This window comes from Gorilla gorilla, chromosome 5 (assembly GCF_029281585.2).
Source record: "Gorilla gorilla gorilla isolate KB3781 chromosome 5, NHGRI_mGorGor1-v2.1_pri, whole genome shotgun sequence".
NCBI classification, from domain to species: Eukaryota; Metazoa; Chordata; class Mammalia; order Primates; family Hominidae; genus Gorilla; species Gorilla gorilla.
The window spans coordinates 61,061,559-61,082,268 of NC_073229.2; the positions used below are offsets into that span (position 1 = coordinate 61,061,559).

At 57.6% G+C, this 20,710-nt stretch overlaps 1 protein-coding gene across 3 annotated transcripts in view; it reads left to right on the plus strand.

Moving 5' to 3' along the window:
• The window catches only part of TTBK1 (tau tubulin kinase 1), a 44,815-nt gene extending 24,463 nt beyond the window's left edge, over positions 1–20,352 (plus strand). For 2 of the 3 annotated variants that reach the window (XM_055389677.2, XM_055389679.2), the window contains exons 14-15: positions 14,816–16,404; positions 17,072–20,352. In XM_055389677.2, coding sequence (XP_055245652.1) covers positions 14,816–16,404; positions 17,072–17,468 — 1,986 coding nt within the window. In that variant the 3' untranslated portion in view covers positions 17,469–20,352. The remainder of the gene's footprint in view (positions 1–14,815; positions 16,405–17,071) is intronic. The other variant, XM_055389678.2, reaches the window with a different exon arrangement.
• The last annotated feature ends 358 nt before the right edge of the window (positions 20,353–20,710 follow it).

A 20,710-nucleotide genomic window follows, 5' to 3' on the forward strand; every position in this document is an offset into this window, starting at 1 on the left:
AAAGATGAATAAAGCTGCCCAGTCCTGCCCTTTTGGAGCTCAAGGTCACAAGCAGTGGGGTGGAGATGCAAAGGTCTAGAAAGATGTTAACAATCCAGGTCCATCAGGGAGATAACAGAGCACTCTTAGCTGCTAGAAGCTGGGAGCTTGCAGGGAGGGAGCTGGAGCGGTCTCACAGAGGTGATATTTCAACTGGTGTTGAAGACAAGTAGGTGGCCACAAGTGGTGCCCAATCTGAAGGGCAAGAGCACTCTGGGATTCAATGCCATCCTATGAAAATCCTTCTGCCTGGCAGCTGAGCAAACTCTGGCTGGAATGTTAACTCAAGCCACCCACATGTGCTGTGAGAGGGGGCTTTGGGCAATGGTGGTGCCTCTGTCCTTTGGTCTCTCTGGGTGGGCCTTAGACCCCTAACCCTTGGTGCAGATGGGACTAGCTCATAAGGATCCTAGACTTGGCCAAAAAGAAGCTGAAAGGGAAAGCAAGGTGGGAGCAAAGCCAGTCCTATTAGAATTTTCTCCCTCTTCCCTACTCTGCTGGAGGCTCCATGCCAAGTCCCTTGTGCCCCCATTTGACAGCAGCAAGGGATGCTGGAGCTGAGTGTCCCAGGCCCCCTCCTTTCTGGAGGAGCTGGCCCAGGCAGTCCTTGCTGCTGCTGTAAAAGCTATTTCAACTGGCCTCAGTCTCAGGAAGAGAGAGGGTCAGGCTGGGAGAGGTCTGGTAACACCCTGGGCGCCATTTCTACCCCCACATATCTGGGACACTTCCACTTCACTCGGAGGGCATGGGGGCACAGAGCAGGATTCTTCCAGAAGGCGATGAGGCAGCAGTTCTGCCCAGCCCTGTACACAAGCTGCCTGGTGGCTCAGACTTTGAGGGGGCAGGGAAAAAGCCACTTTCAAGAAATGACTTCAGTTTGCCCCTCCTCCTACGAGTCCATCCCTTCCCTCATTTGGAAGAGTGATTTAAAATTAGATACTAAAATGGCTCAGTGAAGAGCACAGCATTTACTCCATGGCGGGTGCTGTTCCAAGTGCTGCACATCTTATAACATCGAATCCTCACGACCACCCTTTGAGGTGGGCACCATTATGACCCCCATTTTACAGAGGAGGAAGCTGAGGCTCAGAGAGGTGCAGTAACTTGCTCAAGGTCACTCAGATTTTAAGTGGTGGAGTTGGGATTCAAACACGAGTAATTGGGCTCTAGAGTACCACCTTATGCCGCATGGTCACCCCGATCCCAACACCTCCCTGTGATGGGGCGGGGGTGCCAAGGCAGAGGGTGTACAGGGAAAGTTTCTGAGCCCTAATGAGTAGCACGGAATCTAGCTGGGGAGACAGGCCACACACAGCTGTCAACACATGGCAAGGAACTCTCTCAGAGCACACAGCCACCTTCCCGAGAGAAAGGGTTCCCCAGTCCAGAACAACCCTGAGCTAGGTAGGACTAAGCCACGAAGGCTTCTCGGAGGAGGTGAGTGACCATGGTCTCCTTGCAGAGACCATAGTGTGAGAAGTTCCAGAGAGAAGGAGGAGGGGGAAGGGCGTTGGAGGCCAGAGCCTAGATTCTGAGGCAGGACCTTGGGGCGGGTGGTTTGCACCCTCCTCCACCCTGCCTGACCCCGCCCACTTGCCCGGGACGCCGGCGCCGCAGGGGCTGTGAGCGGTGGGTGGCCCCGGAGACGGAGCTGTCGAGTCTGTGCCTGACACCTCTTTTCCCTCCACTTTCTTGGTCTCTTTCAGTTGGAGGAGGACAGACTCTCGGGGCACTCCCTCCCGCGGTACAGCCCCCTGCGACGACTGGCGTCCTCCGTGTTCTCCTCCTCCACGCTGGAGACGGAGCATTACCCTCACCCCGGCGGCGGCGGCTCCTCGGGCTCCTCCGGTTCCCTCATTCAGCGCAGCCGCTCGGCTGAGAGCAGCCCTGTGCGGGCGCCCCACCGGCGCCACGCGCCCCTCGCTGCTGGCAACCACAGACTCATGCCCTCGGTGCTCCGCATCTCGCGGTCCCAGCTGCAGCAGGTGTGGGCCCGGTTCACCCACAAGACCTAGGCTGGGCCCCCCCCCTCCTGGAGGGGGCAGGTGGGGGGGGGTGGGGAGCAGGCAGAGGACCATGGTTCCTTCCCAGGACGCAATAATCACACACTCACACATCCCATCCCACCCCATCATGCAATACAGCCCCCCTAGAACGTTGGCCCAAGGTACTGTAATACTCCCACCCCAAGCAGAGTCTCCGTCCCACCTCCCCATCAGCTCCCTTTGTAGGTGCCAGCCAAATGGTGCAGGGAGGGGTGGGGCTGGTGGTACAGTTTCCAGGACAGGGCAGGGGCGCTCAGCTGGAGCCACTGATGGGTCCAGAGTCCAGTGGAAAGAGAGGTGTCAGGGAGATGAGGCCTGCAGGGTCAGAGGCACTCTGGTATGGGCTTTGTTCTGTTTAATTTGTGACTCTTGGCATGGCTGGGTCTGATCCAGCCCGAGGGGCTGGCGGGAGGCCAAGACCCTCCTTGCATGGTGTGTGTGTGTGTGTGTGTGTGTGTGTGTGTGTGTGTGTGTGTGTGTCCCTGTGTATGGGATGGAGGCCAGGACAGCCAGGTTTGGAATGTGGTGGGGAGTGTTTCAATGCTCAGTGATTGGGGGAGGAGCCCTGTGACCTAGCGAGACTTTCCCAGGCCATCATCATTGAGGACAGAGTTCTCTCCTCACACATCTTACCCCAGGAAGGCTCAGTCCATGGTAGGCTGCCCCTCCCCCAAGACACCTGTGCCATCACTCCCTGGTAGGATTGGGTGTCTGTCCTCGGCTCCTCAGGAACTGAGGATGGATGAGAGGGGCCTGGGATCCACCTCTCAAGGCAGGCTGGAACTGAGCAACGAGGAGACCCAGCTTAGAAGCAGTGGCAGCTAAGGTGGTTATTAAGGATGAGGCGAGAAACCGTGTGCTTGTCAGCAAAACCAGTGTCTCAGGACAAATCCCAGGCGGGAGCAGCCCCACCTCTGCCCTTCTCAGAAGGTGACTCCTTCCTGTAGGTGCTCGGTCAGCCCCAAGGGCGGTGGTGAAGACACAGTAGAAGAGAGGCAGGTTGGATAGGGATCTGGACACTTGGGAGTGGGGAAGTGTCAGGATGCCAGCTTGCGCATGCCTCTTCTGCCCATTTCTCAGCCCCCAACCTTCACTGCAGGGAGCCCAAGTTTCCTTTTATTCATCCTGCCCATGTCAGCCAGCACCTCTGTTCCCCTGGGGAATGCAGTAGTAGCGAAGTCGGTACTAGAAAGGGCAGTGCCTGTATGGGGAGGGGAGGAGGCCCAAAGATTTGCAAAATGTTTATTTCAGTGAGACTGTGTCTGTATGTTTGCTTGTGTGCATGCGCGTACACTTGTGCATAAGAGTGTGCTTACGAATGAGCGTTTGTGCATGTGGAAGGGCTGCCATGGATGAATGCTCAGGCTGTGCACTGTGTAATTCCAGGAAGTGCCATTTACATAGACCTCAATGTGACTGGCACGTGCGCAAGTTGCACAGTGCTGTATGAGTGTGTGTATGCGCATGTGTGTTAGGGAGCCAGAAAGATGTCTATGCAGTCATTGGTAGTTTCCTATGTAGCTACTCTCCCAGCTTCACTCTTCTACCCCTCTCTCCCTGTAACCTCTGCTTGGCCCGTCAATTCCCCAGATGTCTCTGGTTAGAGTAGAGGCCTCAGGGCCCTGGCCCCTGCCTGGGGGTGCCATAAGTGTGGTGGGCAGTGCCCTGGAGCCAAACTGTCCACACAGAGGGCCACCATTGTGGTATGGCTCATCCACACCATCCACATAAGCCACTCCATAGTCACACACTCCTTTCCCCAAAATCTTTCTTTGTAAGTCTATTTATTTATTTATTTATTTATTTTTGAGGATGTCTGGGCCAAGAGCACCTTCTCCATCTGGCAACAAAAGCCAGATTTGGGTTCTAATACTTGTGCCCCACCCCCACCCCCATCTCAGCTGCTCACTTTTGAATCTCCCCAAACCCAAGCCTCTGTTGCCCTCTGGGCTGTTTTGGATGGCTTTGCACCCTGCTCAGGCAGTAGGCAGGAGAGGGTCAAGGTGGACCGTTTGAGAAGGGACAGAAAACAAAAAGCACAAAGGTGAGGGGGTGAGGCTGAACAGTGGCCCCACTCCCCTCCTGCTGGCACTGCCTCCCCCAGCCACCTCCTCTTGCCCTCTTCCCATCCACCCCAGGTAGTGGCAGGAGGTGAGGTGAAGGGAACCTGTCCACCATCTGCTCCATAAGTCAGCAGCAATGTGGGCAAGGACCCCCCCACCCAATCTGGGGTTGGATGAAACCAAGCACTCTGTGATCCAGCATTCCCTTCTAGAGGGTTCCACTACTCAACCCTGAGCACGGCTCCATCTCAGTGACCAGAACCCTGAGGTACTCTAAGATCCCAAAGTGCCTTGTGAAATATCAAAGATGATGGCACTGGCTTCAGCCTCATTTTAGCATTACATACATATTACTGTTTCCAACGTCTTTGGAAGTGGGAGATCCAGCATTGAGAAGGTGGCTGAGTTTTCAAACACACACCCCCCACCTCAGAACTGACACCTGTGGGAGAGGGTGTGTCCTTTAAAGCAAGGCCATGGTTCAAAGCATGTTGTCCTTTAGGGGGACAACCTTTTGTATATCCTCCATGGTGGAGGGGAGAGTGTTTTGTAAGCCATAAAGCTCTGAGCTAACAGGTGATCTTAATAATATTATCTTTTCGGGGTGGCTTTGACTCTTGGAGATTGTTAAGGTCATCTAAGCCACTTGTGTTGGATCAAGTTCACGTGAAGCTCGGCAGAGCTTCACATGGTTTGGGTCGAGTTGCTGGTCTCCGGTTCCCAGGCTAGGTGGGGATGCTGTGAGCCTGCAATATTGTCACTCTTGTTTTCTGAAGCATTTCCCAAGAGAAGGCCAGAATGTTTCAAGATTGATACCCTGCTTGGGGAAAGCGTGTAGCCTCCTCGGGGTCAGCTTTGAAAAGAGACAGCTGTCTTTGTTGTATTTTGAAAGTGGTGTTTTCGCACTTGATAGTCTCACTCTGCATTTAGTGGTGGCTTACAATTATTTGTGATTTTATTTAATAGCCACTGGCACACAGTGCTTATTATGTGCCAGGCAGCGATCTAAGCACTTTACAAAATTAACTCATTTAAACCTCATGATAGCTTATGAGGTAGGTCCCAGTATTATCTGCTTTTAACAAATTAATCAGAACATTTTATTTACCAGAACATATAAAAAACCCACCCATGCCGAATAATCTGAGGTCTTGTTTGACAGAGTTTGTGAAACATCTTGGTCTATGTATTGGTTAATTGATTGTCCTTTGCGGTGGGCCCCCTCCTCAGTCTATAGAAAAGAGGGGAGTTGTTAGCAAGCCATATTTTCCTTCCTTTCCCATTCCCACCTTGCCATGGGGTGGCATCCAGATGGGAGTCACTCCAGAGTACTGGGGTTGGTTAAAATGGCTGGACCCTGTCTCTCCAGAGACCTCCAACCCCTCAATCCCACATGGCCCCAAGCATCCCACAGCAGCTCTGGGGATCAGGTGGGCAGAGGAGGAGTTAGCATGAGAAAGCAGGGGCTCCAAAGCCTGACCTCAGTGGTGGTGAGGTCCCAGGGGTCAGGCTCACAGACGGGGAAGACACTGGCATCTGTGAACACCGAATGGGTGTCACCAACTCATACATCAACAAGATCCAAACAGTGTCAGGGAAGTGGCAGGTTCAGGGACTGTGGTAAACAGGGGAACTCCCATGCCCCTACCATCCTCAGCTCAACCAATTGTTGCCACTATCTTCTAATTTTTATTTGAAATCTCCCAATTTTTAATTGTTGGCATCTAATTTTAAAAAGAAAAATCACTGTATGAACCAAACCAAAATGGTTTACAGGCAGAGGTGGCCTAAACTCATTTTGCAACCATTGTGAGCCTGAGGACTTCCCGCACCACCCTCTGTCCAGGGCTGCAGCACTCAAAGGCGACAGTGTTCTTGCCCAGGAACTCGAACCTGGCCAGTGGGGATGTGTGGTGTGTGCTGTGTGTATACATGTGGTGTGCATAAGTGCCTGAATGAGTGTGGGGGCCAGTGGACCTTTTTGTGGTGAGTGGGGGCCTCCTGGTGGGACTAGTATTTTCTCCATGGGAGAGGGTATGTTCTGAGGACCCTGCGTCCGTGACAAATGCACTAGTAAATTGTCGATAATATACATCCCCCACACACTCAAGGCAGCTTGGGTCACAGCAATAACCACTGAACACTCATCCCAACCGCTAACATCCTGAACCCAACGATATCCCTTTGCATTTCCACTTTTGGGGAAAACAGACACACCCTGCCTAGTGGGTGGGGGATGGTGGCACCTCTGAGCCATGCTGGTCCCAGGACACCCGGACTCGCTCTCTCTTCTGTCCTGCCTAGATCCCTTTTTCTGGGGAGGGGTGGTGCTGTCTTGCTCAGGCAGTGGTGGGGGGAGCCTTGGGCCCCTGGGTAGGCAGAAGGAGCGGTGTAAATGTATTTATATGGAGTGGGCAGTGGAGGGAACCATACTTGGGGAGGGTGTGGCTCTGACTGGGGATGGGGGCAACTCCAGCTGTGTGTGGGGAGCCTGGAAAATGCTGTATCCTCTGCTGTCCTTGGGTTGATGTGGTACTTAGGGATGGAAGTGTAGATCTCTCAGGAGGGCCTGAACCCCATCCCACCCTACCCCAAACTCCACTTAGACCTGGGACACACTCAACTCAAGGGACAGGAACCAGCCCACCCTCCATACAGTCATCCCCTGAAAATGTCAAGCATCCTTCTCCCTAAGGGAAAGGCTCCAGGTCTGAGGGCCACAACCCTCCCATATCCCTCTGGTTCCCCACACACCATCCAGTGGGCGTCCCAGCCCAGGAGGCCCCAAGCCTGAGTGCCCGCTTCCTCCAAATGAGGGGTGGGGAAGGGGTGGAGAGGAGGGGGAAATGGAACCCACAGGACTCCTTCCTAGAACCTTCCTAGACTCTCCTCCGCTTGGCTCCGCCGTCAGTCCCACCACGCACCCTCCCTCCCTGCACAGGCTGTGGGGGTGCGGGCAGTGGGGTCCACTTGGCCACTCACTAACCGGCCCTCACGCACTCACACTCACACCCACACTCACACACTCTGCCTCCGTAGCTGCGCGCACTTCGCCCACTCTCCGGACCCTGCACTAGCAGCCCCGGCCGGGAGGGCACGAGGACTGCGCAGCCGGACCCCCGCAGGTCCCCAAGCCAGGGCCCCCGTCCACCCGCCCGCCCCCGCGGCCAGCGCCACGAATGTACGGCCCGCCCCACACAGCGCCCCGCGGCGCCCTGCGCCCCCCGCCGGACTTCGGCCCCGCCGCGCTCCCGCCCCGCTCCCGCCCCACCCCGCCGCCGAGGCTTCCCCTGGGTTCGCGTCCCCCGCCGCCCCCGTCGCCCCGCCTTCGCGCCCGTTTTCGTTTGCTTTTCCCTGCTGCTGGCTGGCGGCCTCTGGGTCCCTGGCCCCGGGGCGGGGGCGGGCTGGAGTAGGGCTCCCCTCAGTGCTGCCAGGCTGGGGTGCGGATGGGGACAGGCGGAGGCGTTCGGCTAAGCCTCCAGGCTCGGAGGGCCCTGTCGCCCCACCCCTGACTCCCGTTACCTCACCGCCCGTCGGGCTGCCCCCCCACCCCCGCCCCAATAATTGGCCTTGCAATTGGATGCCAAAGAGCCCAGAGTTGAGGGGGAGCAGAGCTTTGAGCCCAGGTCTCTCAGAGCAACCCAACAGCCCCCTTTTTGCCCACGCCCCAGTCCGCGTCCCCTGCCTCACCCCACCACTGAGGGCCCTGGGGGTCACCAAACATGCCCCCCCATTTCCAGCTCTTCCCACACCCCCACCCCCGAAAATAAAACTCAGGGACCAACATCTGCTTCCTTTGCACTTGCTCCGTCGACCCCGCTCCCCGCTCGGAGGGGCTTCCGTGGGGGAGGGGGCGGGGCTCCGGGCCCTCAGAGTTCTCAGTGTCGAGCGAGGAGAGGGGCTGGCCCCTGCCCCCGGAGAAGCGGGACTGGTGGGAGAGAGAAACTCAGCACCGGGGCCCAGCTGAGCCCCTTCCTGTGTAAGGAGACGCCTTCTAATTGCGGGGGTGGGGGCGGAGTAGGGGAGGGATAGGAAGGGGATTAGCGAGAGGACCCTCGCGGAGGTCCTGAGTCCCAGTCGGTTTATTCCTGAGCCTTCCCCTCCCATCGTAAGTCCTTCCCTCGATCCCCCATTTTGTACTGCAATAATACTGTATTATACGCTTGCACTATTCCCCGACCCTGGCCAGCGGAAGCATGCACGAAAAACTCAAAACCACACACACGCTCACACGCACACACAGGCACACGAAGATGGGACGCTTTTTTTCTTCCTCTCTCTCTCCGGGGTGCGTCCTCCTTAGTGTACATAGCGGCGTCGGGGGGTGGCCCCAGGCCCGGGTAGAAAAGCATGCACTGAGCCCCCCGCCCCTAGACTGCGAGTACTGTACAAATCCAACACTTGAAACCGACACGCACACGCGCGGCGCCGCCACGGGGGTGGGACACGGACACGCACCCACGCGCACACGGCCGCGCACGGGCGGGGAGGGGGCGCCCCGCCGTCACGCGTCGCTGTGCGAGGGATTTTGTGCCTTTTTAAGTCCCTGTATGTTAATGCAGACAATCCGGAGAGCTTGTGTACTACCAAATCCTGATTAAAGACGCCTTCCAGGAACCTGCGCCTCCGCCTGCTTTCTTTCACCCTCCCCTTTCCTTTCCCAGCTGTCAGTGTAGACCCTGGCTCTGAGGTCGCCAGGCTAGGCAGAGGGCAGGGGCTAGTCTGTTGCTGACTCTGGGACTGAGGGGTGGGCAAGTTCTGGGTCAGTGGATGAGCTTCGTCCACACCTTAGCCAGGCAGCTGGGTGAAGAGGGCACCCCAGAGGTTTGGGCCTAGTTGGACTTGAGTCACCCTTGCCCTGCTGGCAGTCTCCTTTCACTGAATGGGTGGGGAGGGAAGGGGTGAGTGGACTCTGGTCTCTGGGACTCAACTCCAAATTGCCAACTTCCGGGTGGGGATGGAGGGTGTGTAGAAGTAGGGGGCTGGGCCCACCAGGCCCGGTGATCAGTTCTGTATGGGATCAGGCTTTTGAGACCAAGTGTCTGGTGGGACTAGAAAGCTAGGATGCCAGAGGCCTGTGAGAGGACACTGTACTGAGGAGCCTCCCAGTGGCCCTCTGCTACGATGGGCAATCTGAGAGATATGGGAGATGCAGCCCTGGCCTTGGGGGTGCCAGGGTGGGGGTGGCCCGCTAAGAAGGGACACTGGAGCATGGACTGTGAGAACCTGGGGTTGGGGGTGCAGGGATGGAACATGGGTTGAAGGAGAACTCAGTCAGTGGGAGGGGTGGGCCACTAAGAAGGAAATAATGGCAGACTTCTGAGACTGGAGAGAGAGGGGAAAGGTGAGGAGGACAGTGTAAAAGAGGAAGGCCCCCCATACCTCCACCCCATCCCCGCACACTGCCAACCAGAAAGGCAAAGGGGCAAGCTCCAGCTGCATTCCCAAAGCCCCGGGGCATTTAGAAGACGCCCCCCACAGGCTGTCAGCTCCTCGCCCTGGGGCAGGCAAGGGTGGGTTGTGGACACAGAGATGTGGGGTCAAGTGGGTGTGGTTCTGCATAGACCCAGGGTAGGTGGCCACGTTCCCGGGTCATCTTACCCCTTCCGCCACCTTCCCCTTCCCCGGCATTCCTGGGTGTGGGGTGGAGTGGAGGGAGGGCTCTTGGCTTGGCAGAGACGTTTGGAGAGTGGTGGCACAGACAGACAAATGCAGGTGAAGGGTCTGGGAGAGGCGGTGCTGAGTGTGGAGCTGACAGAGGTGATGCAGGCACATCTCATCTCCTCGCAGGTGGAGCAGGGGCGTTGGGGGTGCTTCTTCCCTAGCGGAGGAGAGGAGGTGGGAGGCATGCACGAGGCAGTTTCTGAGAGAGGAGGAGGAACTGCTGTGAGAGGCACAAGCCCCCCACCTCAGCATAGGAGGAGTGGGGAGCCAGGGCTCACCCTCCTGCTTTCATCACACATCGCCTCCCAGCCCCACATCTTCGACTTTGGGACTGTGGGCCGGGGTGCAGTGCCTGAAGTCTGGGGCTGGCTGGGGTCCAGGCAGGAGTGGCTCCATGCACCCTGTGTGGGGATTAAGGATGGGGCTATGTGGAGCCCCGTCTCCAGTGTCGGTGTCAGAGAAGTTTCCCCAAGGGCATGAGAGCCCAGTTTTGTTGGTGGCAATTGAAGATCAGAGTCTGGTCCATCCTCTCCCTTCACTTTTCCTCCTAACTGGAGTAAACATGGACTTGGGCTGGGCTCTGGAGCTGGTGAGGCCTAGCCCTCTAGATGAGGCACAGTGCATGGAGGGGAGGGGCTGGGGTTTTCACTCTCTCTGAGGGTATCGGTTTGATTGGCCTGTCCTCCTCCTCTCCCCACAGCCCAACCCTTACCATATATGCCTTTGGCTGAACTCTGAATCACTAAGGAGCTTTAAAACAGCCAGATTTCTGGGCCTCTTCTCTGACCTACAGAATCTGGGGGTAGGATTTTTAAAAGCAACTCTGGACAATGTTGTGCCAAGCCAGGCCTGGGAACCACAATAAGCAGATTAGAATCATAAAGGTTGCTGCCCTGAGAAGGAAGCAAGAAGGTGTGAACTTTGTCAGACAGCTAAAGGAGCCGGCACACTGACGGTGTCTGTGGATCACTGGCTGAGTGAATGAACTCAAGATCAAATGGGCAAATGGATGAATAATTCACTGGGCATTCAGGAGAGGCAGGGAGAGGGTTAGGCTACTCTCTGAGGAGGGAGGAATTTGAGCCCAGGCTCTGCCCCTCCCCAGCACAGAGCCAGATGGGGGAAGGGCAGAGGGACTTTGAAACCGAAAAGCCAGCATGCCTAGGTTGGTGTGGGGGTGGCAGTGATCCTTAGGGCAAAGTTGTCCTCACCCTGAGATTCAGGGCTCTTCCTCCCAAAAGGCAGAGGGTTCCAGGTGTCCCCATGTGGGACTGAGTGGGAGACACTGGAAAGAGTTTTGGGTCCTGGGCCACCCTGGTGGATGTGCTTCATAACCTGGACCAATGCCCAAATCCATGCCCCTCTCTGTGCCTCAGCCTCAGTTTCCCACTCTGATTTTATGGCTGATCATTGATTTCCAGTTCTCATTCCTCCTCTCTCCCAGGTAATAGGAGGGGAGGGCTTGGAGGCAGGAGAAAGGGTTCCACCTACAACCATCCAATGTGAGCACTGTGTGTGTGTGTGTTGCGGGGGATCCCATCCTCTACATGGGGCCTTTTCAGAAAGATCCAGGGCCTGGCCAGAGAGCAAAGGAAAGGGTGTCTCTAACCAAGGTGCCAGGGATTAGAGAGGGACAATAGGTAAAGGTTCTGAGGAGAATGGGTGGCCTGGTGGAGTTAAAGGCCATCCCTACTGGGCAGGATGTGCTGGTGCCAGTTGGGTGAGTTCAGAGCTGGTTGCGAGAGAGACATGCTCAGAGCTGTCTGTCTGTCTACCTGTCCCTGACTCTCAGTGCCAGCACCCACCCACCCCATGGTCCCCACTCACCCGGGAGCTTACAGCAGCCCCTCCACCTCTATCCAGCCATTTTCTCTAGCCATAACATTGGTGACTGGCAAAGTGTCCCAGCACAAGGCCTGGCACACAGTTGGTGCTTAGTGTTTGCTAAATGAATGAATGGATTAATAAGAACGAATATTGTGCAGAAAAAGTAAATTCTTCTGGACACTTCCAGCCTATATGTGGAGGGGACAAAGTTTTTTTGTTTTTTGTTTTGTTGTTGTTGTTGTTGTTGTGTTTTTTGAGACAGTGTCGTTCTGTTGCCCAGGCTGGAGTGCAGTGGTGCGATCACAGCTCACTGCAGCCTTGATCTCCTCAGCCTCTCGAGTAGCTGGGACCACAGGCGTGCACAACCACGCCCAGCTAATTTTTGTATTTTTAGTGAAAACAGGGTTTTGCCATGTTCCCCAGGCTGAGGGGACCCTAGCAACCCTGTTTGGGCCAGGTAGGGAGCTTTCTGAGAAAGCTTTCTAAGAAAACTTTCTAACTAAGAAAAGTTTTCTAAGAAAGTTCCCTACCTGGCCCAAACAGGGTTGCTGGGGTCCTGCTGGAATCTGAAGCTATCTTCTTGCATCACCCCCACCAAATCCTCACTGATGGTCTGATTACAGGGAAGATCATGGCAGTTGGGAAGGGGAGCAGCCACAGCCCTGGACAGATCCTCAGCCTTGGAGGTCTCTGCCTTCCTCTCCACCAGGCTTTGTGCTATTTGCATGGAGGCTTCAGCTGGCAGAGCCCCCTCCTTTCCCCACACTCTATTCCCCATAGGTGTGGCATCCAGGCTTTTCTGGGGTTGGGGAGGGGGCCAATGACCTCCAAACCAAGGTGAGCAGAGCAGGAGGTGGGAGGTAGGGGTGGGAGAGAACTAACATTTATTGAGCAACTGCTATATGCCTTTGCTTATATGACCTCATTTATGATCACAACCTTTGTGGAATGTGCATATCCCCACTTAGTTTCCTGATATAGATAAAATAAGGACAATCTCTATCTTGTTCATACTTGATCCACAGATTCTTAGACTATAACATGGTGACCAGGACAAGAGACATTCAAAGACCACTTCTTGAAGGAGTGAATGAAGAAACCCTCAGGGATCTCTGTGTATCAGGAGAGGGAACCCTATAAATACACACATGTAGGACAATAGGTGGGAGATTCTCTCACAGAAGGATGTGGAAAACAAGTAGAAAAGGGAGAGTAAGTAAATCTGCTTGGTGGGTGGACAGGAAAGTTGACAGGAAGGCTTTGTCTCCTCTTTGCTAAGACCAGGAGCTGTTTGAGCTGGTCTTGAAGGAAGGGTAGCAAGTTATCATGTGCAGAGAGGAGGTGAGAGGAGCCCCCAGGTGGAGGAAACTGCCTGGGCTAAGTGTGAGCTGGAAGATGCACTTAGGAACTTCTGGAAGCATCAGAATGGGTGGAGTGTAGGCAGGGGCAGGGGACCGAGGGTGTTGCAATAAGCAAGACCAGAGCAGCCAGTAGGAGCCAGGTCACAGGGCTGGGTGGGGGATTCATGGGCCAAGTCAAAGATCTGAACTGTCTTAGGCTGGGCGTGGTGGCTCACGCCTGTAATCCCAACACTCTGGGAGGCCGAAGCGGGTGGATCACCTGAGGTCAGGAGTTTGAGACCAGCCTGGCCAACACGGCGAAACCCCGTCTCTACTAAGAATAAAAAAAAATTAGCCGGGCGTGGTGGCGGGCACCTGTAATCCCAGCTACTAGGGAGGCTGAGATGGGAGAATCACTTGAACCCGGGAGGCAGAGGTTGCAGTGAGCCGAGATCGTGCCACTGCACTCCAGCCTGGGCGACAGAGCAGGGCTCCATATCAAAAAAAAAAAAAAAAAAAAAAAAGATCTGAACTGTCTCCTAAGGACTGTGGCAGCCACAGCAGATTTGAAGCAGAGAGAGAGGGAATCAGATTAAGTTTCAGGAAGATCACTCAGGCAGATGTAAAAACGATGGACGGCAGTGCAGAATGGAGAGAACAGGCCGGTGGCTGGGGAACCACCAGGAAAGGCAAGGCTGTGCTCGTGGGCCTGGGGTAGCAGACACAGAAAAGTTTAAGAAGGATGCTTGGCAGGACTCCTTGGCAGCATAGATGGGCAGGAAATGGGGAGGCAGGATATCCCCGGGGCTTCTGGTCTGGATGGGCTGTGTTCTGCCCAGCGTGTTCGAAAATGCTAGCAAAGTGCTGGACATTGTCAGCACCGTCCCACCATGGAACAAAGCTGTGTCAGCCCTGATGCGCCCAGGGCATTGCGGGTGCCTGGGGATGTCTGTGTATTGAACAGGGTGGAGCTAGAGTGAAGGAGACACAGCAGCCAAGGTCCTGACCAGGTGGTCAGACCTTTCTAGTCTGGAAGAAGGGAGGCTAAGGGGGACATGGCAAGAGTCTAGAAAACCAAGGACTGCTTTGTCCATCACATTGCCAAGGGCTCTGCACAAAACTTTGAAGAGGAAAACGGAATGGAGCTCAAGTATACCTGTCGAGGGCTGGACAAATTCCTGGCTGAGAGGATGGATTGGAGGTCGAGGGGCCCAGCCTGCACTTTTAAGGGTAGAGGACAGCCCTGCCTTTGCCCTTGTCCAGCACAGGATCTGGTGGCCTTGGGCAGCCAGCTCTCTGGCCACAGAGAAACTGCACACCCTGAGGTGGTACTGAGGGCATCTAGGAGCCAGCCCGGCACAGCCCATCCAGGAAGTGGCACAGATACTTGCCGCCCGTCTCTGGACCTGGCTTTCTCATCTGTAAAAGGAAGGGCTGATCTGCGTGGTGGTCGTGGTTCCTTCCAGTTTTCATTTTCTGTTATTGTTGCTGACTCGGGTGCAGGATGCACATGGCGATGAGAGGGGCTGGGGACATGGAGAGGCTGGGAGGCAGAAAGGCCACCAGGATCAGAGCCTGGGACTTCAGGGGACCTAGAGCATGGACAGTCATTCATCAGAGGTTTCCTGAGCACTCACTAGGCGCCAGAGACCATTCTAGGCCCTGGGGACAGAGCAGTGAACAAGACAGACCCAGTGCCTGTGCTTAACTTTATGGAGCTCACACTCTGGTAGACGACCTGGGCCTGTGAGTCTCCTAGCTTGTGGGTGCAGTTGAAGTCTTCCCGGGCCCAGGAGGGTGGGTGACCTCAGAGGGTCCCTGTGTATGCCCCTTGCAGGTGTTCTCCGTGGCGCCCCCATTTGAGGTGAATGGCCTCCCACGAGCTGTGCCTCTGAGTCTGCCCTACCAGGACTTCAAAAGAGACCTCTCCGATTACCGAGAACGGGCGCGGTTGCTCAACAGGGTCCGGAGGGTGGGCTTCTCGCACATGCTGCTCACCACCCCCCAGGTCCCACTGGCTCCTGTTCAGCCTCAGGCTAATGGGAAGGAGGAAGAGGAGGAGGAGGAGGAAGATGAGGAAGAGGAAGAAGAGGATGAGGAAGAAGAAGAGGAGGAAGAGGAAGAGGAAGAGGAGGAGGAAGAGGAGGAGGAGGAAGAGGAGGAGGAGGCTGCAGCGGCAGTTGCCTTGGGGGAGGTGCTGGGGCCTCGTAGTGGCTCCAGCAGTGAGGGGAGTGAGAGGAGCACCGACCGGAGCCAGGAGGGCGCCCCGTCCACGCTGCTGGCAGACGATCAGAAGGAGTCCAGGGGCCGGGCCTCCATGGCCGATGGGGACCTGGAGCCTGAGGAGGGCTCCAAAACGCTGGTGCTTGTCTCTCCTGGCGACATGAAGAAGTCGCCCGTCACTGCCGAACTGGCCCCCGACCCCGACCTGGGCACCCTGGCTGCCCTCACTCCTCAGCATGAGCGGCCCCAGCCCACGGGCAGCCAGCTGGACGTATCTGAGCCAGGCACCCTGTCCTCTGTCCTCAAGTCTGAGCCCAAGCCCCTGGGGCCTGGGGCAGGGCTGGGGGCCGGGACAGTGACCACAGGGGTCGGGGGCGTGGCAGTCACCTCCTCACCCTTCACCAAAGTTGAGAGGACCTTTGTGCACATTGCGGAGAAAACCCACCTCAACGTCATGTCTTCCGGTGGACAAGCCTTGCGGTCTGAGGAGTTCAGCGCTGGGGGCGAGCTGGGTCTGGAGCTGGCCTCTGATGGGGGCGCTGTGGAGGAGGGGGCCCGAGCGCCCCTGGAGAACGGCCTCGCCCTGTCAGGGCTGAATGGGGCTGAGATAGAGGGCTCTGCCCTGTCTGGGGCCCCCCGGGAAACCCCCTCAGAGATGGCCACAAACTCACTGCCCAATGGCCCGGCCCTTGCAGACGGGCCAGCCCTGGTGTCCCCGCTGGAGCCAAGCCCTGAGAAAGTGGCCACCATCTCCCCCAGACGCCATGCTATGCCAGGCTCTCGCCCCAGGAGCCGTATCCCTGTCCTGCTCTCTGAGGAGGACACAGGCTCGGAGCCCTCAGGCTCACTGTCTGCCAAAGAGCGGTGGAGCAAGCGGGCTCGGCCGCAGCAGGACCTGGCGCGGCTGGTGATGGAGAAGAGGCAGGGCCGCCTGCTGTTGCGGCTGGCCTCAGGGGCCTCGTCCTCCTCCAGTGAGGAGCAGCGCCGTGCCTCTGAGACCCTCTCAGGCACGGGCTCTGAGGAAGACACGCCCGCCTCTGAGCCGGCAGCGGCCTTGCCCAGGAAGACCGGGAGGGCAGCCGCCACCAGGAGCCGGATTCCCCGCCCCATTGGCCTCCGCATGCCCATGCCTGTTGCAGCCCAGCAGCCCGCCAGCAGATCCCATGGCGCGGCCCCAGCATCGGACACAGCCATCACCAGCAGGTGAGAAACCGCTGCCAGCCCCAGGGTGGGCAGAGGGTGGCCAGAGGCCTCCACCAGGAGGGGCTTCTCCAGAACCAAGGTCAGGGGCTATGGAAAATCAGGAGGGACCCTCAGTGACACCTCCTGTCCAGCACCTCCCAACTGTGCTCTGCCTCACTCTGATTCGGGTTCCAGCCCTGTCACTGGGCTCAGTGAAGTGGCTTCAGTAAGCATGTGTGGAGGGGGTGCCAGAGAGGCCAGGCTTAGGAAAAGCTGATGGGGGCCAGTGGGTCCACACACAGCCTCTGGTATGCCATGGGGCATTGGAAGCCAAAGGATAAAGCCCAGTGCTTTGACTCCTTGGGAGAAAACATTATTTCATATTAATATAATCATAGGTATATTCTAGGTTAGAATGCAAAATCCATGAGAATTTTAAAGATAAAATGAGGACCCCAAAGAAAGCCAGCAGCAGGCTCTTCCAGCAGCAGCCTGGAAGCGTGTGGCCCCTCGAGGTCCTGCCCTGGAGGACAGAGAGCCAGGCCTCAGTTTACCCATCTGTGCCATGGTCTCAGTCTCAGCTCTGAGGATGCCAGACTCCAGTGCTCAGTGCCCAGGAGGATTCTGAAATATTTCTCCTTGTTTTGTTTCTTTGCCCTCTTCTTTTCTCCTGCCTTCTGCTCTCAAGCAGGCTCCAGCTGCAGACGCCCCCAGGGTCGGCCACTGCCGCTGACCTCCGCCCCAAACAACCTCCTGGCCGCGGCCTGGGCCCAGGGCGAGCCCAAGCCGGAGCCAGGCCCCCAGCGCCGCGCAGCCCGCGCCTCCCCGCGTCCACATCCGCCGCGCGCAATGCCAGCGCGTCCCCCCGGAGCCAGTCCCTGTCCCGCAGAGAGAGCCCCTCCCCCTCGCACCAGGCCCGGCCCGGGGTCCCCCCGCCCCGGGGCGTCCCGCCGGCCCGGGCCCAGCCTGATGGCACCCCCTCCCCCGGGGGCTCCAAGAAAGGACCCAGAGGGAAACTCCAGGCTCAGCGCGCAACAACCAAAGGCCGGGCAGGAGGCGCGGAGGGCCGGGCTGGGGCCAGATAATGACGCCCGCTGCTCTCCGCGGTCCCCCACCCTCACCCCGGTCCCCCACCCGCAGCCGGCCACACTGGAGCAGCTCCCAGCACAGCCTTACGCGCCCGACGCGCGCCACCCGCGGCCCCAGCTTTCCGCCTGCACCCGCGAGGACGCGCGCGAGCACACGCGGCGCCCCGCCAGGCCTTAGGGCCGGTGGGGGACGCGGCCCCGCGCCGCGGGGAGGGTCTGCCTCCCCTTCCTCGCCCTGTGTCCTCTCATCCTCCCGCCGCCCGTCAGGCCGGCCAGCCTCACATCAGTCTCTCCGCCCCGGGGAAGGCTCAGCCACTTTTCATCGAGGACTCCACTTCTGGGGACGCCTGGTTCGTTCGCTCACCAGGCCTAGGCTACGCTCCATGCTCCCCCAGCAATCTCTGCCTACACCTCCTGCGGCGCCTTGCCCTCCTCCGACCCCTTTCCAGCCAAAGTCCCCCCACCCCTTCAGAGAAGCAGCCTCAAATTCCAGAAGTGGAGGCTCCAGCCTCCCGCGAGGGTCCAGCCCCACAGTCTTCTGGGAGCCATTGTGGCCAGGGACGGCCTCTGGACTGCCAGGCTGGGGTTGGGGACCCAGGAAACATCGGTCTACTCAGGTGTGAGGGGGCAGGTCTGACCTGCCCCAAAGTTGGCTCCATCCTGGACAACTCGGTGAGAGGCAGTGGGCAAGTGATCTTGGAGATGGGTGGGCAGGTGATTCTGTGGGCAGGGGATGTGCTCCCCTGCACCTCTGGGGTGCAGAAACCTCTTGCCTCAGGATTTGGGTGGAGCCTCTGTGGGAACCATAGGAAGTGTGTGGACTGCCTTCCTGGGCAAGTATTTCCCAGTGGGAAGTTGGAGGGGGCTTTAACAAAGTTTTACTCCCTCCCCTGTTCCCCTGATCTAGTGCTCAGGACCCTTCACCATCAGGAATTCCTTCCTGTCATCTAACCTCAGTCCTGCCTACTGCAGTTCCAGCCAACCTGCTCTTTCCTGAGTTCAATGCAGGTGGAGAGTGGCTGGTTACCATCTTTGCACTGGCCCTTCGGAGATTCGGGGACTCAGTTCTGGTGGGGTCACCCTCCCTGTCCTCCCGCCTGTGGGAGGGAGGGAGGGCTGGCTCAGGCATCGTCTCCCGCAATGGGCAGAGAGAGCAGAGACAGGTGGACCAACAGACAGCTGGCCCCTGGAGGCAGAAAGTCCCTTCTAACTTCCAGATTGTATGCTTGAGTGATGGGTCCCCAGCCCAAGCCCACTCTTCCCTCAGCTCACCGTTCAGCCTGTTCCTTCTTGCCCCGACCCCAGCCCGTGCAGCTGCTCTACTCCAGGAATGGATGTGGGGACTCTTCCTGGGTTCTGGCTCCTGCATAGCTCACCCCACCTCATCATGAGCCTCAACTGCCTACATCTGGGGCAAGCAGCACACCGGCTGCAGATGGGACAGCCAGCCCTGCCTATCTGGACAGGCCCCTGCAGCCTCTGTCCCCTGGCCTAGCCTCTCTGTCCTTCCCTGAGTCACAGAGAGCAAGCCAAGACATCCAGGGAAAGAGGAAGAAAGGCCTTAGTGTGCCCCAGCGGTCTGGCTGCGTCCAGCCACCATCACCCGGAAGGATGCCCACAAGGCAGCTGACCCTGAAAGCAGCCTCCCCCCTCATGGAGAGTCAGCAGCTTGGGCATCCACTTCCAGGCCAGGGTGGTGGCTTCTCTGCAGACCAGCTGAGGGGAGGACTCCTGGGTGGACAGCCTTTGACATCCACCCCACGCTGATGCAGAAGCTCCCAGAACACTCAGGAAACTTCTCCGGACAGAGCCCTCCTTGTCAACTTGAGGCCCTCCCAAGGCCCCCTACTGCCCTCTGGGTCCAGCAGAGGGAGTGGAGGAAGGGCCACTGCGTCCCACCTAGAGCTTCTCCGAATGACAATCAGCTCGTGCCAGGTGGGGACCAGGATATGACTCCTGGTGCCCAGGCCCTGGGCCTGCTCCTTGCCACCAACCGAACCGTGAATGTAGGGCCCCCAGCCTTACCTCTGCCCCAGGACCAACAACACCCTGGTTTGGAGCTGGGAGGAAGAGGGGGGCCTGAGAGAGCCCCAGGTCCATTCTACCCCCAGCTTCACTCAGCACGAGCTGGCAGAGACACAAAACCCAGTCTGCCCTTGGGATTCCAAACCTCCCTAGGGCTCCCAACTGACCTCAGGCCTCTGAGTCACTGAATGTCACCAGGCGAGGTGGGGGAGGGAAAGTGGGCCAGTGGGGAGGGGGTCACCTAGGGGACTGCCTCTGTGCCTCTCCCCAGGAAGCATCCAGGGCAGAGGAAGCCACATCTCCCGGTGCCCCCAACCCCAGCTGTAGCCTCTTCCCCCTGAGCATTCATTCTCTCCACCAGGCCTCCAGGTCCTGAGCCCTTCCTCTGTAAAAAAGTGTCACACCTCCTCCCTCAGCACTTCCCCATCACAACAACCTATGTCACTGACTCAGATGCAGGGTCTGCTCACCCCAACACATGCCTTCCCTCCCCAGCCGCACCGTGCACGAAGGGGGCACAGGAGAGGAGAAGGGCTGTGCCCCAGGCTCCCCGTTTCCCAGCTCCTCACAGAGGCCTGGTTTGCTCAGTCTTCTGAACTCCAGGGACCAGCCCTGGTGGACATGGGGTGGGGAGCAGGGAGTTGCCCTTCCCCTCCCTCGGGAAGCCACCTAAGAATGTTTACATGCCAAACAGAATGTAACACCCCTCCCCAAGCCCTTCCCAGTCACTGCATGGCCTCTGCCCATCCTGCACCTGTCTACCCCACCCCAACACCCTGGAAGCCACTGTCAATGATTAGATTGGGTCTTGGAAGGGAAGTAGCCATCACACCATTAAAAAGCCTGTGGACCTTTTTCTGTTGGCTTGGACTCTTCTTCCCTGAGGGAGGGCAGGCAAAACCCAGTTCCTGGGGCCGGGGCTGGCCAGGAGAGTGGAGCACAGGTTGGTGGGCAAGTGCGGAGGGACTGTCCTGGAGGCAGGGGAGGAAATGAAAGCTCAGGACAGACACAGGTAACTTGCTCAGGGTCACAGAGGAGGAAGGGGACTGTCCTGCTGTCCTTCTGACTGCAAATCGTACACTCTCACAGCCCTCTGGACGCTTCTCCTGAGGGCCAGAGACCCTGAGTCTGACTTTGTGCAGACAGGCCAGGAGGAAGAGTTTTTTAAATTATTTGTACAAATTGATGGAGTACATGAGAAATTTTGTGACATG